The sequence below is a fragment of the Culicoides brevitarsis genome, chromosome 2 (assembly GCF_036172545.1).
Source record: "Culicoides brevitarsis isolate CSIRO-B50_1 chromosome 2, AGI_CSIRO_Cbre_v1, whole genome shotgun sequence".
NCBI lineage: Eukaryota > Metazoa > Arthropoda > Insecta > Diptera > Ceratopogonidae > Culicoides > Culicoides brevitarsis.
Window position 1 is genome coordinate 33,842,205 of NC_087086.1, and position 20,759 is coordinate 33,862,963.

Below are 20,759 nucleotides of genomic sequence, written 5' to 3' on the forward strand. Positions count from 1 at the left end.
ACAGTAAAAACAATATTTCTTTTGATTTTATTCATCATTATCTTATTATTTTCAACTTCAATAAATAATAATTTTTTAAACCAGTAATTCCTTTTTTTTATTTTATTACTTTATAAAATCCTTTTTTCCTTACATTTTATTATTTATTATCATTCTTGTATTTGTTTCAATTTATTTTCAAACAGTTCCTTCTGTTCCCAATATATATATATTTTATTAATAATATTATTATTATTCAACAAAAATAATTTTAAGCGGATTTGGTCTCTTTTGGATATTCATTATTATTATTAACATTTAAAGCAAATTTTTGGTAATTTTTTGGTTCTTTCTCCTTTATTCGTTCGTGGGTTTTTTTTATTATAAGGTATAGGTAACAAATTGCTCTCTTAATAATATTTTTATTTATTTTAACATTGATATTTTTTTATTAATTAATTATTCGGGTTTTTATTTATGTTTTACTTCAATGATGTTTAATTAATTAATTTTAATTCATTTAATTAATTAATTTGGAAAATTAAATACATTCACAGTCAGATGTTTAGCACACAAAAACAGTAACTTTGTAATTATTTTTAATTTTTATTATAAAGCTTTTCTTCATTAACATTATTTTAACGTTTTTTGTAAGTACACATCAATATATTTTCTTACAAACTAACTAGATATTTTTCTCTGATATTACAAGAAATATGTTTAGTTATTAATTAATGTTAAATAGGAAACATTTTTGGGAGGAGGGGGCAATTATGTTGTTCAATCCGGTCCTTATTGCTTCTCTCATAAATAATTATAATCATTATTTTAGACTTTTGCCTGTTTGTTTTTCTTTCCTGCAAAAATTATACACAATATGATTGATGATGTCATATTCAATTTATTTCTGTTTAATATTTTAATTGGCGTACAAAAAACGTTCGAGTTAGAAACAAAACATATCGAGCTATATTAATTAAGTGACGGAAGAATTTGGAAAAAGGAGAAGTGGAAATAAAACAACAAGTAATAAAATAAACAGGAACACAACATGAGAGAGAAGGAACGTCAATCAACATTTTTGTTTTTTTGGGTTTTCGAAGGAAATTTCTTGCGAAACGTGCGTGCTTGTGTAGGAAGTTGGATGGAATGGAAAGCTTTGGCATTGAAAGAAGATGACGAAAAGGTAAGAGAAACATCTATACGAAAAAAAACAACATGTTTTAGCGGAAAATGTTTAACGAAATGCTTTTTGGTTAAGTTTGCAATTAATATCTGTTGTTGTTGTTGTTCCGTCGCTTCTCGTGTTCGTTGTCGATGTTGTTGACTTAATTATGTTTGTGTTTTATTACTCTTGACAAAGTATTTTGATACATTTGCGGTTGATACGAATATTTCACTATCGAGAATGGGAATCTTGGCACGTTTCTTCAATCAAACTCATTTAATTAAATCACAAAATATAATTTAAAAAGTTAGATTTTATTAAGAAAAGTCCTAAAAAGTATAAAATAATAATTTTTTCGAAATTCGAAATTTTTCGAAAATTTGAAAAACTGATTTTCGAAAGTAAGGATATCGATCAAAATAATTCTATTTTCTATAATAAGTTTTGAAAGTTTTTTGTTTTTTTATAAAAAATTCCGAAAATATAAGAAATTTTCAGTATTAATTTCGAAAATATGAGAAACTTTCGAAATTAATTTCGAAACCTATAGAAATTCTTTAAAATGATTTTCGAAAACAATAAAATGCTTCGGAAGTATTTTTGAAATTATTCTAGACTTTTGGATTAACTTTGGAAAATTTTAGAAACTCCTGCGATGAATTTCGAAAACTAAAAAAAAATTGAAATTGATTTTCGAAATCTATTGAATTAGTTTGAATAGTTTTCGAAAATTTGTAAAATATTTCGAATGCTTTTCGAAAGTTTTCGAAAATGGAAGTGTTCAGGAAAAAATTTCGAACTTTTAAAACGATTTTCGAAAATTAAGAAAGCTCTTGATTTTAATATGAATCCGTGACAGAAAACTAAAATCCATCAAAAAGCATCTAGAAAAGGCACTATTTCCAAGGAAATCTGACAACATGACGTTGAAATCATTAATTATCACTGCAAACAGAAACTTACGCAAAACAAAAAAAATCTCCTCCCTCGTTTCTGATTCCGATTCTGCGAAACCTGCGTGCAAACATTAACCGGCCTTAACTTCATAACATTCAATGGGTAAGTATATGATCGCTTAATAATAATATATATATAAAAAAGTATTATAAAAATCAATCTTTTCTGCTTCGTTGAATTGTTTTAACTCAATATTTTGCTCAGCTCATTGTTTGGATGTTTATTGTTTTACTTTTTTTCCTCTTATTATTTTTTTTTATATTTTTTCCTTCATCATAAATTTATATGATTTTATGTAGAAATATTTTACATCATCATCCGTTTATTTGCAATATTTTTTTTCATATCATAACGCACACCGGTTATCGAGTCGAATCGAGTTTCAATTGTTCAATATCGAGAAAAAAATAAAAAAAGGGTATCAGTTACCATGGAATAGTATTATATATTGAGATATGATGAGAGTTTTGGCCCCGTTTCGATTATTATTATTTTTTTCGTGCTCGTATTTAGTTAAAAAGTAATAATAAAAAAAGGGAATTTGGGACGGTGGACCATTCATATATAATATAAAAAAGTTTACAATCAGTACAGTATTTTAGTTAGTAGTATAGTTAGACAATAATCTACAAATATATATGTTATATAAATATTATAGAGAATACAAATACAAGAGATATAAATATATATTTTAATAAATATAGAGAGATAGTTTATAATTTTTTTTTTGTTAAAATAATAATACCCCAATTTTGATATTTTTTATATTTTTCAATTATTTTTTTTTTAAATTTTTTTGGTTTTTTTTATAAAAAATGTAACATGATAATAATTATATAATTAACAACAGCTTAAAAACAAGCTCTCTAACAGTAATAATAATAATGAGTAAGAATTACAGTAAATTGTTAAGTACAATGTATAATATATATATAATTTTGTGCTACAGTATAACATCGTGTAGACATTCAAATTCGTTAAATTACATCATATTTTCAGTTTTTTTTTATATCATCATATATATTTTAATGAAAAGTTATAGAAAGTGTAAAGATATGTGAGTGACGGCGGCGGCAACGGCAGGAGGACGGTGCAGAAAACAGAAGAAGAATTACGAGGAATCAGCTAAACGATTTGTGAGTGTCTATGCGTGTTCGTGACAGGTGCCTATGGTTTATGTCATACAAGATTTATTTGGGATTATAACAATAACTTGTGAAAGTGTGTTTTGTTTAACTTTGGGTGATACTGTTGCACAGAAGTAGCAGCGGGATGGCAGAAGAGCAGATGTGTTGTGGTACAGTTCATTTTTCATCAAAATTTAGGTTGATGGAGGTTTGTGTGAAAAGTGATCGCGATAAAGGTTTGAAGTGACAAAATATGAGAAATTTTGAGAGAAATTAGAGTTTGAAGCTAAAAATTTATTAATTTAAAAAAAAAAATAAAAAATTAAAAATTTTTATTTAAGTTAAAAAAAAACATGAAGAATTTTTTTAAGAAAAAAAAATGTACAAAAAACCAGACGTCTCCATTTAAAAAATTTAAACAATTCAAAAAATTACATAATTTTCTATTTTTAGAAATTTTCAAAAATTATTATGAATTAAAAAATAATTTAAATTTTGGGAGAATAGTTAAAATTTAAAAGAAAAAAAACAAAAAAATGCAGAAAATTAAATTTTGAGAAAAAAATTAAAATATTTTTAAAGTATGTAAATTAATTAATTGAGGTTAAAAATTTTTAGCTCAAAATTTAATTTTCAACAATTTTTTGTTTTTTATTTAATTTTAACCATTTTTTTCAATAATTAATTTTTTTTTTAATTTATATTAATTTTTGTAATTTCTAAAAATTAAAAAAATCGAAATAAATTGAAAATTATGTCATTTTTTGAATTGTTTAAATTTTCGATGGAGACGTCTGGTTTTTTTTAAATTATTTTTTTTATTTTAAATTAAAATAGAATAAAATAATAATTTTTAATTTAAATAAAAATTAAAAAAATTAAAATTTTATTTTTTAAAATTGGTTAAAAAAAAATTTAAATTTTTATAAAAAAATTTTAAATTTTTTAATTAAATTTTAAATTAAAAAAATTTAATTAAAAAAAAATAAATTTAAAATTTTCGATTTAAAAAAATTAAAATAATTTTAATTAAGGATTTTATTAAATAATTTTTTATTTAATTAAAATTATAAATTTTCATAGCAAAATTTTTGAATTGATTAAATTTTAATTAAAATTTTTAATTTTAAATTTTAGTAATAAAAAAATTTTTTAAAAAAATTAAAAAAAAATCAATTTTAAAAAAATTAATAGAATGGAGACGTCTGGTTTCTTAAAAAAAAATTCTTCGAACAATTTAATTTAAATTCTACGAAAACCTTTCATAAAATTCTTAAAACTTTTGCTCCCAATGGATCGAATTTCACAACAAAAAAAAAAGTTCCAAGGAGACTGTCACTTTATTTCGCATCGTGTTAATTTCTCTCACAACTTTCCCCAACATTTCTCATGGTTTATCGTCCCAAGTGCTTAAACTTGTAGACATAAGCAAAAGGAGACGAAACACTTCCTTACTGTATTATTTAATGACACCTGTTAACTCATGCATTATTGCCGCACTTGGTTGGGGGTAACTGGAGCTGCTTTAAAATTTGTGTCTGTGCGAACGGAACGACGACAGGAAATGAGAGGATCATAAACGCAGGTGGTTGAGAACAACATCATTCATGAATATTTAAACTGAATTATATCCTTTTCGTGTAAAGTTTAGCTGATTCTCCTCTTCTTCGTCGGTTTTTTTTTCTTCTCTATCCGCCCGATGGACAGATTTTGCTTTTCCCTCGAGAAAGTGTTCCGTGTTTAATAATTAGAAGAGAGTTGTTCAAACAGCGAGAAAAGTGTGTAGAAAAAAAGGAAAGAAAGTGAGAAGTAAATTAATTAGAGCAACAACGTTTACTGTATCGTGCAATTAGCCGTTGTTGTTCTACTTAATTTACTGAAGTTAAATGCATTGCTGGCACTCGAACTGGATCCGTCACCCAATGAACTCGTTTTGGTTTTCATTATCATGAGGTCTGTCCGAATGCTAGGACGTCGAACATGAACGGCAACACCACACGCATCACTTAACTTACGCTTTATGCTGAGCGCCTTCTTGGTGCGCGTGTTGCTGTGCTGCGTGGGCGGCAACGTGCACGGCGATCCAAAGGCGGCGGTTACGCGTTTATGGTGATTCGGTGCCATCTCGAGCGGCAAATTAGCCACGTTGAAGAGCTCGTAAAAGACATCGTCGACATGCAGATTTTTCTTTGCCGATGTTTCGACGAAGGCGCACGAATTGTCTTGCGAATTTACGTAGGCTTCGACTTCTTCGACGGTGACCGTTCTGTAAAAAGTGATATTAAAAGAGAAAATTTTAAAAATTTTCATTGAGAAAAACGAATTTTTATTTAAAAGTTAAATTTTTGCTCAATTTTTAAATTTAACCACGTGACTTTTTGAAACCACGTGACCAATAAATTCATCAATTTCATCTTAAATTTACACTTTTTAAGAATTTTTGTTAAAAAGTTACATTAACAGGTTCTAATGATCAAAATTCATGAATTGAAAACAGTTTTAACTTTACGAATCTCAAATTATGAACCACGTGACTTTCTCAAACCACGTGATCAATAAATGTGTCAATTTAATCTGAAATTAACCCTTTTTTAAGAATTTTCGTTAAAAAGTTACATTAATTATTATATTGATCAAATTTTATCTACTAAAAACAATTCCAACCTTTAGAAAACCAAAATATGAACCACGTGACTTTTTGAAACCACGTGACTTTTAAATGCCTCAGTTTGATCTTCAATCGGCATTATTTTAACTTATTTTTATAAAAATTCCATTAAGGTTTAATTCTAATTAAAATTATTATCTTAGAAGAATTTTCTTTCTGCTTTAAAAATTTTGAACCACGTGGTCAATTTAACCACGTGACTTATTAAATCTTCAATATTATTTTAAATTAAATATTTTTTCTCATGGGTTTTGATAAAAATAACAAAAATTTCTCATTTTATCGAGAATTTGTCAGTAGAAGTGCTAAAAACTTTACGAATTTCTAAATTCTAACCACGTGACTTTTTTTAAAAGACTTAATCTTATGAAAAAAAATTATTTTTTCTTCAAAAAATGTTTAAAAAATGTCAATTTTTTTTTTAAATTAAATTTTTAATTAAACTTACTTCATATCCTTGTCGCACTTATTCCCGGCAATCACCATCGGCACTTTCGGTATGACTTTTTTCACTTTCGTGCCTTGTGTTTGTGGCAGAGATGCACTATATTTCGTCTCCAGAATCTGTTCTCTCAGTCTTTGTACTTCCTCGAATGATTCGCGCGAATCCATGCTAAAAACTAAAACGAAGATATCCCCTGAAAAGCAAAAAAAGAGAAATTATTTTTAACTCAATAGTCATCGAAGTAATCAAAAAGTCATCTAAAAAAATCGATTTTCAAGTCCAAGATCAAGATTTTTTTTCCCATCTTAATAACAACATCATAATCATCATCAACATCGGATGCGGACAAAACACGTGCGATAATCCCGCCGTGATACCTTTTTCTGATTTCTTCTTGCTCCCAATTGATCTTCTTGATAAGTCACGCACTAATTTCATTACCACGCTCCCCATATAAAAGAAATGTACGAGACGAAGAACAAGAAGAAAATGAAGAGAAAAAAAAATCATCCCACAGCCACTCGGATGTCGCCGTTATTCATTTTGTGTCTGGGTGAGAAAGACATCTGTTACAGTCTTGCATCTTTTTTTTTTATTAAAACATGGAAACGGTAAATAGATTAATTTGATATGCCAGAAGAAATTGTCGGACAATTGTGAAAGGTTGTCAGTTTGTGAAGTGAAATCTGTTAGAAGTATCTTTTTTGGCTAAATTTAACGTTAAATTGCTTAAAGAAGATTTTTGAACCGATTTTTTTTTAATTTTTCGACTTTTTTTTTTTTTTTTTTTCAATAACTTATATTAATTTTCTTTATTTTTATTAAAAAATAATTAATTAAATTTTATTTTTTTCTTATTTTTAATTATTTAAATAAATTAAATTTAAAAAATAAAATTGATTAATTAAGCTTTAATTCAAAATATTATTTAATTTATAAATTAAAATAAATTTTTATTAAAATTTATATTAAAATATTTTTTTATAATTTTTTAAAATTAATTAAATTTTAAATTTTAAAAATAAAATTAAATTATAAAAATAATTTTATTTTAATTTTTTAATTATTTTTATTAATTTAATTTAAATTTTTTAAATTAATTAAATTTTATTTAAAAAAATTAAAATAAAAAAAATTAACTTTAATTTAAAATAAATTTTAATGAAGTTAAAATAATTTTATTTATAATTAATTTTTATTAAAATTAAAAAAAAATATTAAAATTTATTTTTCATGAATTTTAAAAATTTTTTAATTTTAATATTTAATTTAATTAAAAATTTGAATAACTTTTCACAATTCTTTTTCTATTTCAGCATAAAATTGATTTTTTTTTAATTTATTTTTTTTAAGAAAAAAGGTCATTCTCTTCAAAACTATGTCAACTATGACAGACATAACTCACCAATTTGTCACCCAAATCCAAACAATTTTTATTTTGTCATGCATGTGCGGATCCCTTTACAATTTCGACAAAGAAACGACAGAAAAAAAAGTATCAAACACCTTTGTGCCTTTTTACGGGAGAAGACACACAAAAAAATTGTGTAATGCCCTTAAATGATGATAAAAATAATAAAAAAGGAAACGAGAAGAGGAACGAAAGGTAAAAAAAGGTTAATTTTCCGAAAGCAGTTAAAATATCATAATAAAATTCGGATGAGAAACCTTTTTTTTTCATTTATTTATTTATTTATTTTTCGTCTCTCGAAAAAAAATTTCTCCGCTCTTGAACATATTTTTTTACGCACCAAACATCTTTCCCTCGAAACATAATTTCATTAGCTGCGATCAAAGTCAATCAAATTTATGCTCTTTAATAAACGAAAATTGATTTTAAAAAGTTTTTTATTTTTTTTCTTGTTTTGTGCGACCGCGCAGAAAATTCGTTTCAGGCAGATTTCGCAAAAATAAAATAATCATCATAATAATAAAATTAACATAAGTTTTCATTTAAAATTTTCTCTCGTAGAATTCAATTTAATAACTAGCTGCGACGTTGTTGTCGTTTTTAGTCGATAAAATGCAATTTTATGTGGAAGTGAAACAAATTACAAAAAAAAAATTATAAAAAGAGAAATATTCGCAGAAAAATGAAATGAAAAACTCTTTTTTTTCACAATAATTATTATTAAAACTTGAATGGGATTTTTTGTATCGAGTTGTTTGTAGTTTGTTGAGTGGGTGAATGAGTCACGGCGGCGAACACAAAAAAATAAGTAGTCAACTGCTGTGGGTGATGGCGAAAGGTTATCGACTGTGGGCATGTCGAAACCTTGAAAGTAGAAAATTTAATTGTTTTTTTTTTAAATTGACGTCTTTTGGTTTTTTTATTGAAATTTTCCGTCAATTTTTAAAAGGATTTTTATTTTAAATTATTTTTTATTATTTTAATGAATTTTTAATTTTTTAAAATTAAATAAAAATTAATTAATTTTTTTTAAATTTAAATTTTTAATTTATTTTAATTTTTATAATTAATTAAAATAAAATTAAATTTTTATTTTTTTTTAATTAATTTTAATTAAATTAAATTTTTAATTTTTTTTTAATTAAATATTAAATTTAATTATTTTTTAAATTAAAAAAAATAATTAAAATATTTTAAAATTGATTTTTAATTAATTTATTTTTTCAAATTAATTAAATTAAATATTTATTTTAAATTAATTAAATTTAATTTTATAAAAAATTATTCAAAAATAATTGAATAATTGTAAAAAAAAATTTTTTTTCGTAAAATACAAATTTTTAGGAGTTAAATTTTAATGAATTTTAATATTTTTTAAAAACAAAATAATTAATTATTATTTATTTGATTTAATTTAATTTTATTTTTTAAGTATTCTTACCTCCAATTTTTAATAAAAAAAAAATTATTTGAAAAAATTCTTCCTCTCTAACGCATTTTCATTGCAATCTATTCAAGCTAAATTGCATAACTTTGTCACACAAAAAAATAAATCATCAAAAAATCAAATTCCCCGGAAATGCAACATTTCAATGTTTTTTAATTGACATCATGTCAATTCGATTCCGCGTGGGATATGCACACAAAAATTTCATGCGAGAAAAATCGAGAGGGGAAAAAATCAAATTATTTACATACCTGTTAAAAATGATAGTCGTCTCATGGCAGGAAACGGATGGTTGCCGGATGTATCTAAAATATCCAGTTGATGCACTTCGCCCCGTATGCGATACAATTTCCGGTGAAAATCTTCAATGGTTGGCGTGTACGAGTCCTCAAACTTGCCGCCGAGAAATCTTGCCACGAGAGACGTTTTTCCCGCACGAGCAGACCTGAATTTGCATAACGAGCAGCAGCAGCAGCGGCAAAAAAATGACAGAAATAAATACAAAGATAAATGTTTGAACACAAAAAGTGCATTTTGTTAATATTTATGTTGATGTGTGTTTGTGTTTGTTTTTTGCATGAACGAACGACGACGATAAAACGAGAGTAAAAAATGGAGAACAACAGAGCAGGATATATTAAAGCAGATTTCGTGTAGCTACAAGTACAAATTAAATTATAAGTCTAATAAAAAGTTTTTCCTTCCTTTTGTTTGTGTTATTCTTTCCTTTGCTCTCTTTTTATTATATCTTTGCTGATGTGCATTTTTAACGAATTTTTAAAGAGAAAAAAAGTTAAATGTGAACTGGGATGAATTTTTAAAATGTCAACTGGGTCAAAAAATTTCATTTGAGGCAAAAGTAAAGAATATTCACTGAGATAAAAAGGAAAAAAATGTAAACTGGGACAAAAAATAGAAGTTATTTGAGGAAAATTAATTAAAAATGTACACTGGGTCAAAAATAAAAAAAATATTAAGAATATGCAATGGGGCAAAACTTCTATTTTGAGTAAATTTGAGCATAAAAATTAAAATGAGATACAAATTCAAATTTTTCTTTGAGCGTTAAGTTAGAATATGCATTAGGGAAAATTTTTAAAATGTGCATTGGGTCAAAAAAGTAAAATTTTAATTGGGGTGAAATTAATATTGTTCAATAGGATAGGAATTCAAAATGCTCATTGGGCATAAATTTAAAAAAAAATCAAAATGTGCATTGGGACAAAATTTAAAATGAACATTGGGATAAAAATGTAAACTGGGACACCATAAATTTGAAAAAAAAAATCAAAATGTGCATTGGGACAAAATTTAAAATGAACATTGGGATAAAAATGTAAACTGGGACACCATAAATTTGAAAATAAATTCAAAATGTGCATTCGGAAAAAAACTCAAGAGCTTTTAAAACGAAAAGCGATTCTATTCATCTTCATTTTTTTTACGAAAACTTTCTCCATGATTTTCAAGCACTAACAACCGGAAGGAAATTTAACAATCTCAAATAATTTCCCGTCATCGTCGCCTTTGTACTCACCCCAGCATAACGAGACGATAACAATTCTTCGGCGGCGGATGACTATCATCATCTCCGCAAGATCCCGCTGGACTTGGACCCGGTCCATGATGCACTTCCGAGGCAGAAGGTGTTCGTTGTTTCTCTGATTCCCCTGAATTTCCTCCGTTCTGATGCAAACGACTCGATCGCGTGCACAACCACGACGTGCACCGATTCAAGCGACTCGAACAATCGATCGTGAAAGAGGAAATTTTGTCACCCATTTCCATGATGTGACGTTTTGTGCGATTGCACGGTGATCCCATTATGCTCTTTCGTTCGCGTAATTCTCGCTAAAAAGGTATCTGCAACAAAAATAAAAAAAAAAGTAAATTAGAAATGAGATTATGAGAGAATTTCAGAATTAATTGCAAAAGTTTCGAATGACGCGTGGGAAATACGAGTTCTCGTGAAAGTTTGAGCCTGTCAGGAGTGCACGAGACACATTTTTGCCTCAAATCATGCAAGTAAAATACATTTTGACAAGATATTTTATTCAAAACATTTCCATTATAATCTACCTTTCGTACCTTTGTCATCCTTTTCTGATTGTGACACATACTTAAAAAGTCAAAGAAAATAAAGAAACACACAAATGTAGAGTAAATTTACGTAAAAATGGGTCATGACACGTTAATAAGAGGAAATTTAATGAACGAAAGCGCTTTTTTTTACTTTTAAAAGACAATTTTAACGGTAAAAATTTGATTTTTCGGTTAATTTTGACGTTTTGATGTCATTTTTGACAGCTGTCAACCATCAAAAAAAAAAAAGATAAAAAATTTTCATGAACATAATTTTTTAAAATTTTCAATAATTTTTTTTTTGACATTCATTTTTCGATTTTAAGGAAATTTTGACAGCTGTCATGTGTCAAAATTTTTAATATTTTTTTTAAGAATTAACTTTAAAATTAAATTTTAGGTTAGAATTTAAAAATAATTTTTGAAAAAAAACCATTGCCTATAGTTCAAAATTTGCAAGTATTTAACAAAATAAAATTTTGACAGCTGTCAAATATTTTTATACTTTTTTTAGAATTTATTTTATTTAATTTTTGTCAGAATTTATTTTTTTAAAAAATTTTAAAGAAGCTCCGTTCCTTTAAGCTCAAAAATTTTTAAAATAAAAAAAAAATTTTTTGACAGCTGTCAAGTGTCAAAAATTTTATTTACTTTTTTAAGAATTTATTTTGATTTCAGAAATATAATATTTTTTATGATTTATTTAAAAAAAAATCCGTTCATTCAAGTTCAGAATTTTTTAAAAATTTTAAAAAACTTTTTTTTTGACAGATGTCAACTGTCAAAATTTTGTTCCTTACCAAAAATTTAATTTTTTTGAATTTTTTATTTATCGTATTCAAGATTTTGGAAATTAAGTCCACAGATAAATTGATAAAAAAAATATTTTGACAGCTGTCAAATGTCAAATAAATTTGAAAACGAAATTTTACAATTTTAAAGAAAAAAATTTTCTAAAGGAAAAAAAAAATTAAAAAATTCCTTTGAAATAACTGTCAAGTGTCAAAAGTAAAAACCACTCAAAAGCACTTTTTAGCTTTATTTACTGACAATATTTTCATTAAACGTCCCACTTTTTGCTATGAAAAAAAACCTTTTCAATTGAATTATGGCCGTATCCAATTTTTAACGTTACAGAACGACAGAAAAATGGTGTGAAGTGCTCTCAAGCGCTTCTTTCCTCTCTCTTGACTTTCCTTTGTGCATGTCATATTTTGCCTCTGTCTGTCTTTTTCTTCTACTTTCTTCTCTTATTCAGCACACCGACGTCACTTTTTATATTTATTACAATTTTTCTATGTGTGTCACGTGAAAAAAAGAAGCGACAACTTTAATAACGTCTTCCATTGTCGTACGACTAATAATTGAATATGAAGCGGCAAAAAGCCTGCACGAGCACAAAAATCCATGAATATTTGATTCTCACACGCGGACCTCTTTTCCATTCATATTCAATGCACCACAAATAACGTTCGTTTTCCACAAACACCTAGATAAGCAGAAAAAAAAATCAAATAATGTTCGTTTTGGTATTCAGCAAGTAATTTGTTTGTCAGCTCTTACAATTCAATGCAAACAAAAAATGGCAAAAAAATACGACTTTCAATAATGTTTTTCTCACTCTGTGCTTCGGCACAAAACTGGAGTATCAACAAGAAAAGGCGTGATAAAAATAGAGATCGATGCGAAAATTTGTCTGTGAAACATGCATATGCCTTTCTCTTCGCTCCTCATGGTAACCAATTTATATTTCGAGCGTAAAAGGTGGAATAATATAATATTTTATTGTTTGTGTCGGAATGTTACGAGACACAAAAGAATGCCTCTTTTCGGATAAAGACGTTGTTTGACGACTTTTTCTTTTTTCTTGCTCTATCAAATTTCGAGGCGAAATGTGGTTTTTATGCTGAAAATGGCGCCTAATGCGAAAATCGTGAGAATTTACGATAAAAGTAGAATTTTTTTCGAAATTGAGGAAAAATTGGGAAATTTAAGAAAATTTTAATTAAAAAAAATATATAAAATTAAGAAAAAATATAAAAAAATTATTTCTTAAAAAAAAATTAATTAAATTTAATTAATTAAGAAATTAAATTTAAAAATTTGAATTAAAATAAATTAAAAAATTAATTTAATTTAATAATTTTTTTTTATATTTTTCTCGTATTTTTCAAACTAACTTTGTTAGAAAATATTGAAAAAAAAAATTAAATAAAAGGAAGTTCAAGGAAAATAAGTCAAATTTTTATTTAAAAAAAATTAAAGCAAATATTTAAAAAAAATTAAAGCAAATATTTAAAAAAAAGCAGAAAATTTTTGAAAAGGAATTTTCTGAATTTTCTTCAAGTTTTTCTTAATTTTCTGCTTTTTTTTTAATGTTTATTTTTTTTATTTTTTTTTTTAATATTTGCTTTATTTTTTTTTATAAAAATGTGACTTATTTCCCACGAATTTTTCTTTTATTTATTTTTTTTTTAATTTTCTTTAAGCTATTTTTGTATTCAAAAAATTTAATTTCTTTCAAAAGATTTAAAAATTGTAAAAAAAATTGAAAAATTTAATGAAAAATGATGAATCTTGAAAAAAGCATCAGAAAATTTTGAAAAATTAAAAAAAAAATTTTTTTGAGCTTGTTAAGTCATAAAAAAATTTAAAAAAAATTAATGTTAAAAAAAAAATATAAAAAAAATAAAAATTCGAGAAAAATTACAAAATATTTCATAAAAAACTTTCAAAATGCGCTTAAATCCTTCATTCCATCAAACATTCCACAATTTTCAATCTGCTTTTGTCTTTTTCGCACGAAAATCAACCAAACCGTAATGTAGCAAGTCGTTAAATGGCGACGAACCAATAATCACTTTTTTCTTTTTTTTTCTTCTTCTGTCTGACGTGACTGAATCATCATGCCGCAGATTACAACGCGACCAATATCCAACACCTTTATCGTTTTTCTATTTTCGCTTGAACCACAAAAATAAGTGAAAATCCCCAGCGACGATTCGAGATGATGAGAAAAATGCTGCGCCTTTGAAAAAAGTTCCAAACTTATTTGCATATTTTTCGCTCTCGACGTGAACGACGCTCGACGTGAAAAAGGCAAAATCGGAGTAAAAAGGGAAGGAGGGAAAGAAAAACTATTCAAAAAGTTTAATATTATACCGTTTTTTGTGCTTGCACGTACTCTTTTCTCGTTAGCTATGTCTCGTGTAAAAATTCCCCGCGATGCGGCGAGTCAGGTCAAAGTGAATCCGCACAAAATTCTTTTGTAACTATTTTTTTTTTGCGTTTTGCCCAAGTTCATTTTTTATGATTTTTTTTTTAATGCAAGATGAAAAATGCAATTTTTTATTTTTTGTGACGTGACTAATAAATGCATAGATTTTTCATGACAGCAAAGGAAGGAGTGAAAATTTTCTACGTGTTTAAACTTTTTCAAAAAAATGAAATTAATTTTTGCAAGATTTGAACAAGTTACCGTTTTGATGGCAGACAGATGGGAAATTTTATTGAGAAATCTGGTGAACTGATGTGCGACATTTTATTTGTTCAGTGAAAAAAATTTGAAGAGAAAATGGAAAGAAAATAGTTTGAGTGGCTTTCGCGTGAATTTCGTTCAACAAGTTCTCCAGCTGTGCAATAAAAATTGGAATTTAACGAGTAATTTGCGTGTGTGGCATCTGCTTTTTATCACATATGGTTCAGAAACTTGAGAATTTAAATAGATTTTACAACGATTGGAGGAATTTTAATTAAAATGTGTTAAATTGTCGCAAAAATGAAGATGAGGCGTACAAAAATGTGAAATTTTATAAATGGCATCCCTAAAAAAATTGCCATTTGTACGATCTTTAAGCTCTATCTTGAATTTTTTCATTCATTAAAAACCTAAAATAAAGAAAAAGTTCACATTTTTATACTCCTCATCCATATTTGACAGGTAAAGATAATTTAAAGATCAGCCCTCTTGCGGGAAATTTTTGAAGCTTAAAAGATCTTGAAATTTTTAAAATTAAAGATCTTTCTTAATTTTTTTAAATTTACCGAAATAAAATTTTAAAAAAAATTAAGATCGATCTTTAAATTTGATAAATTAGCAGATCTTTAAGCTTTAAAAATTTTCCGCTAGAGGGCTGATCTTTAAAAATTATCTTTACCTGTCAAAATGAGGATGAGGAGTACAAAAATGTGAATCTTATTTTTTTGTTTATTTTTAGATAATTTTTCTTTCAAGTTAACTTTTGTTTACTTCTCTCATCAACTCAACTCACCCATCACTGATGAAAAAACGTCCAATTTGCTGATTTGACAAGAAACAAAAAAAAAACATTCGATAACGTCGTTCGTGCTTCGTCATTCCATTCGATTGACCATCTCTTCTGCAAACACGAAGCATTTCGAATCACTCAATCATGACGACTTAAAAATGAATTTTGTTAATCCGCCATAGAGCAAACCAAACTCCTGAAAGTCATCTAATGCCCATTATCCAATTTTTTTTTCTTTTTGTTTATTCTCCAGTTTATTACACTTTTTTAATGGCTCTTGATCATCAAGCGAACGAACAAAAATTGGATTGGATCACATTAGGTGCTCTCCTCCCACATGTCTTGGGCGCCGTGACTTGAGCAGACTTGAGTTTGAGTGAATGGCACATCGTTATATTTGTCTTGTCTTGTTTTTTTCGCCGAATACAAAAAAAAAATAACAAAATAAGAAAATAGGAAATTTCGTCTTAAGATACAAAATTTACGACTCATAAACAACAACAACGAGGAAACATTCATGAGTCTCTTGGAGTGTTGTGTGTGTGATGGCACTCGAATGGAAAAGCAAAAAAATGACCAGAAAAGACGAACTTGAACGTATTTTAGTTCAAAAAATGCATTTTTACTAAACCACGTGACCAAATTCTAACAAAACTCGTAAAATTTATGTAAAAACCACGTGACCTTTTGTTTTTAAAAACTTTGAGATCAGCTTTAAACAAATAATTAATTTTACAAAAGTTACTTAATTGTTTAAAGCTGATCTCAAAGTTTTTATAAACAAAAGGTCACGTGGTTTGATAAACATTTTTACGAGTTTTAATGAAATTTTGGTCACGTGGTTTTTATTTTTTTTTATTTTAATTAATTTTAAATTTTTATTTTTTTTTCGATCAAAAGTTAAATAATAACCCTTTAAAAATTTTTTAAAAAATAAATTCTCTGAGGACAGACAAGTAAAAAACCAAAAAGGAGCATTTTTTCATGGAAATGCCCTTGAAAAAAGGAAATACAAGAAAATATTTTATTTATTTATTTTTTTCCCTTTTTCCTTTCATTTTTCAATGATGTTACACGAGAACATGCTGACGACGAGTGTTTGTTACCGAAGACAGAACAGCAACAAACAAGCAGAGCAACGAATGCCTAAAGGAATTTTTTTTTGTATGAATTTAATGAGACAAACAGCTTCCAAAATGTAACAAAATAAAAATAAAAAATCTGAGATACATTTTTGATCATTTTGCTACTGAATGCAAAAAATTTACTTTAAATATTGAATTAACTTTGAAACTTTTTGTCATAAAATCCTCAAAGGCGCATTTTGAAAGGAAAAAATGACACAATTGACATCTGGAGCACTTTTTGTCATGGAAAAACGCCGAGCAAAAGTTTGTTTGCAAAGATTTTTCCTCCTGCGAGGAATGAATAAAATTTTTCCTTAGAACATGGCAGGAATGTGAGACATTCTGTAAAGTAAATGATATTACTCCGTTGCCTCGTCGATGCTTTTACAGAAAAATCCTTCGAGCGTGCATTCAATGGAAAATTTTCCGTCATTGTCAGTGTACGTTATCAACAAAATGGGAAAAAGGGAACAAATCGGTAATTAAAGGTTGTATCAATAAAATATCATTATTATTTATCATTGTTTACGACGTAGAACGGCAAGCGTCAAAATAATTTTTGTGTGCACAAATCAATTAAAGATAATTGAATAAATTTTCGGATCATTGGATCGGATCGGCTTCCATGCCGGCATTCTGCCTACATAAAGTGCAAAATTATGAGAGGGAAAAAGGGTGAATTTTGTTCGCAAAAAAACTAATTAGTTTGCATGAGTTCACATGTGACAGTAATTAAGTCGTCGTAACAACTGATTATTTGATTATCATGGCATCAATGAGTTTCCGTGTAAATTTGGATTTTCCAGACCTTTTTTTAATTGATTTGATGTCATTTAATTATTTTATTGGGATTTAATTGAATTTACGAATCAAAATGATCAATGTCAGATTTTTTAACATAAGCCCTCTAGCGGAAATTTTTTTAAACTGGCTGAAAGATCTTTTAACTGTCAAAATTTGATGATCTCACTTTTGGCGGGAAAATTTAACATAAGTCCTCTAGCGGATTTTTTTTAAACTAAATAAAAGATCTTTCAGCAGTCAAAATTTGAAGATCTTACTTTTGGCGGGAAAAATTAAAAATAAGTTTTTAATCAAGTTAAAATGAAAAAAAAAAATAAAAATATGGTTGAAATGTAATAAAAATTAAAAAAAAAATAATTAATTTAATTAAAAACAGCTAAATTAATTAAACAAAGTAAATTAAAGTTATAAAAAAGTGACAAATATTAAAAATAATATTTATGAAAAAATTTAAAAAGTGTGAAATTGTGAAAAATAATAAAAAAAATTATAATGCAAAATATTAAATTGAATTTTAAAAAAAATATTAAATTATTTAAAATTTAATTTTAAAAAATTTGATTTATAAAAATATTTTTAAAAAAATATTAAAAATTAAATAAATTATTCAAACTCAGAAAAAATAAAAAAAAAATGTAAAAAATTTAAAATAAAAGGAAAAATTTCGAAAATAAAATTCACGAAAAAAATAAAAAGTGACAAATTTTGAAAATGATGGAATTGTGAAAAATTAAGTAAAAAAAAATTAATTTAAAAAAAATGAATTTAATTAAATAAAAAAAAAATTGTGAAAAAAAATAAAATGTGAAAAATATAAAATTCAGAAAAATGTACAAAAATTTAATACCTAAATACCGAAAATTCTCGCAATCGAACAGCAACGCACTTTACAATATTCATTTCACGTCAATCTCATATTTCCTTTCAACGTCAAATTTCGTTTTCACGAATTGCCGTTAAATCAAACCGAAAAAAAAGTTGGCAAAGCTCCAACAAATCATCGCGCACAAAAGGGAGCAACAGGCGAAAAATCAAATCATAAAATTTTCTCCCGTTCCTCACAGAAACAACCGACGAAGCAAAAGAACAACAAATCACACACGTGACTTCATGAATATTTCGCACGGAGCCACATCTGAACGCAATTCACCAAATAATAAAACGAAATAAAATAAATATCAGGGAAAATGTTATAAAAGCTCATAAATTTCGTTTATTAGAAAAGTTTCAAGGTCTCGTGTGTCCTGAACCCTCATCTTTCGACACAAAAGGAAATTTTCCGGCAAAAGCATTTTAATCCACCCACTGCAAGAAGCAGTAAAAGACGACAAAAAAGACGAAATATGTAACAAGAACATATTGACAATAAAACCGCATGTCTTGTGTCTTCTCGTGTCTTAATCTTTCGGATGAAACAAACCACGCACGAGAAAAATGACAAAAATTCGATCCTATAAAATCCCTTTTTTGCCTCTGTGCCTCGTGCTGTGATTTGTTTTCGGTGCGTATCTTGATGACAACAACGACGCATTTGCAAGAAAATCAAAGTATCCATCGGATAATTTATCCGGACCTTCGAGAAAAATTTAAATATTGTGTCAAAAATAATTGAATTTCTTAAATGTCTTCACTTTGCATCGTTCTATCGTGACGGAAAACGAAAATTCTTCCCAAACCACTTTTATTTCGTTATTTTTATTGTATGACGACGATGATGATGATGGCAAAAATGCGTGCATGACATGGGTCTAATATTTCTTACGATTTTATTGCGAGTTACTCGACGCAAAGAAATATAAAGAAAAAAAAAAGAAGGACGAACTCTGACAGTTAATCTGGTGTCGATTTTTCCTCTTTATATTTATATTTATGATTATTGTTGTTCTGCTGAAGAAGAAGAAAAAAAAAATTGCCACAAAAAAAAATTCGAGACGAAGAAAGGAAGCTATTAAGACATGTTTTGGTCTCTTCTCAATGCTTTTAGCTTCCGAAAAGAAAAAAAAATATGTAACCACAAGTAGGAGTTTATTTATCTTTAAGAGGGTTATCGACACTTTTTTACTTTATTTTATTACATATTTTTTTCCAGCATTTTCGTTTGATGTCGAGTGAACGATAAATTTTGAATCCCTTGTCGAAGCTGAAAAGTGGATAAAGTGCGGTAAATATTCATCATCATGTTTAAAAGTTATAATAATAACGGGATAATAAATTGAATTTTAATAACATTTTCCAATATTTATAAAGGATGTGTCGAAAAAAGAGAGGATTTAACAGTTTAAACAAAACATAAAAATAATTATATTTATGGGATTTTTTGTTGTGACATTTTTCATTGTTAAAGCAGGAAATTATGGGAAAAAGTTCGTTTTAACGGGAAAATGTGACAAAATATTTATTTAAATTTTTTGCAGGATTTAAATTAAAATTTTAAATGAAAAATTTTTAAATTATTATTATTTGAAATATTAAATTTTAATTTTATATATTTAAAATTTTGATTTTCAATTTTAATATTAAAAATTTTAATTTTCAATTTTTATATTAAAAAAAGGTTTAAAAAAATTTAATCTTAATATTAATTAAAAAAAAATTAAATTAATTTTTTTTTAAAGTTATTCTAAAATATTAAAAAAAAAATTAAAAAAAATTAAAAAATTTTTTTTTAAATTTTAAAAAATAAATTTTTTAAGGATATATAATTGAAAATTATTTTTTTTTTAATTTTTTTTTAAATTTATATCGATTTTTAATTATTTTTTTTTATTTTTCAGATTCAGTCAACGATCTTAATGCTTGGTAATGGTTTTGTACCTTTTGTAATTCATTTAAATCAGTTTCATTATTCAAAATCAATATCGAGCTGCAGTAAATAATTTATGAGCCAACCATGGATTTGTAAAGTATCAGTCTTGTATCTCTGTCAATCTTCTTTCAAAGGTAAATTGATGGTATTTTACTCTTAAATTGTCCGTGAATCAGGTAAGGAAATCTATCCAAAAATATTTTAAAAAATTCACAAAAATTTTTTCAGTATTGAAATTTAGGATCTCGTCATCAAAATTAATCTCCTCTTATAATTAAAAAAATGTATCACATTTAGTCACTAAATTGAGGAACTAAAAAGGTGTTTTTAATTGTTTTCTTGTGTGAGAAAAAAATCCTCGAACTCCAACAAGCAAAGTTCTTTTTTACTTCCAAATTGTATTACATTTAGTATTTTTTTTTATTTTTTTTTTAAATTGTCAAACTTTTCCTTCTGAAAGGCTTTTACCA

The 20,759-nt window shown here is 26.3% G+C and overlaps 1 protein-coding gene across 1 annotated transcript; it reads right to left on the reverse strand.

Annotated features, from left to right (window-relative positions):
• Positions 1-5,064: 5,064 nt before the first annotated feature.
• LOC134828996 (dexamethasone-induced Ras-related protein 1) lies at positions 5,065-10,851 on the reverse strand. The gene is made up of 4 exons (XM_063841988.1): positions 10,740-10,851; positions 9,454-9,647; positions 6,348-6,537; positions 5,065-5,497 (listed from the first exon to the last, which is right to left on the reverse strand). Exons 1-4 carry the CDS (start codon positions 10,745-10,747, stop codon positions 5,065-5,067), a joined length of 825 nt encoding a protein of 274 aa, XP_063698058.1. The 5' UTR covers positions 10,748-10,851.
• Between the last annotated feature and the right edge of the window lie 9,908 nt (positions 10,852-20,759).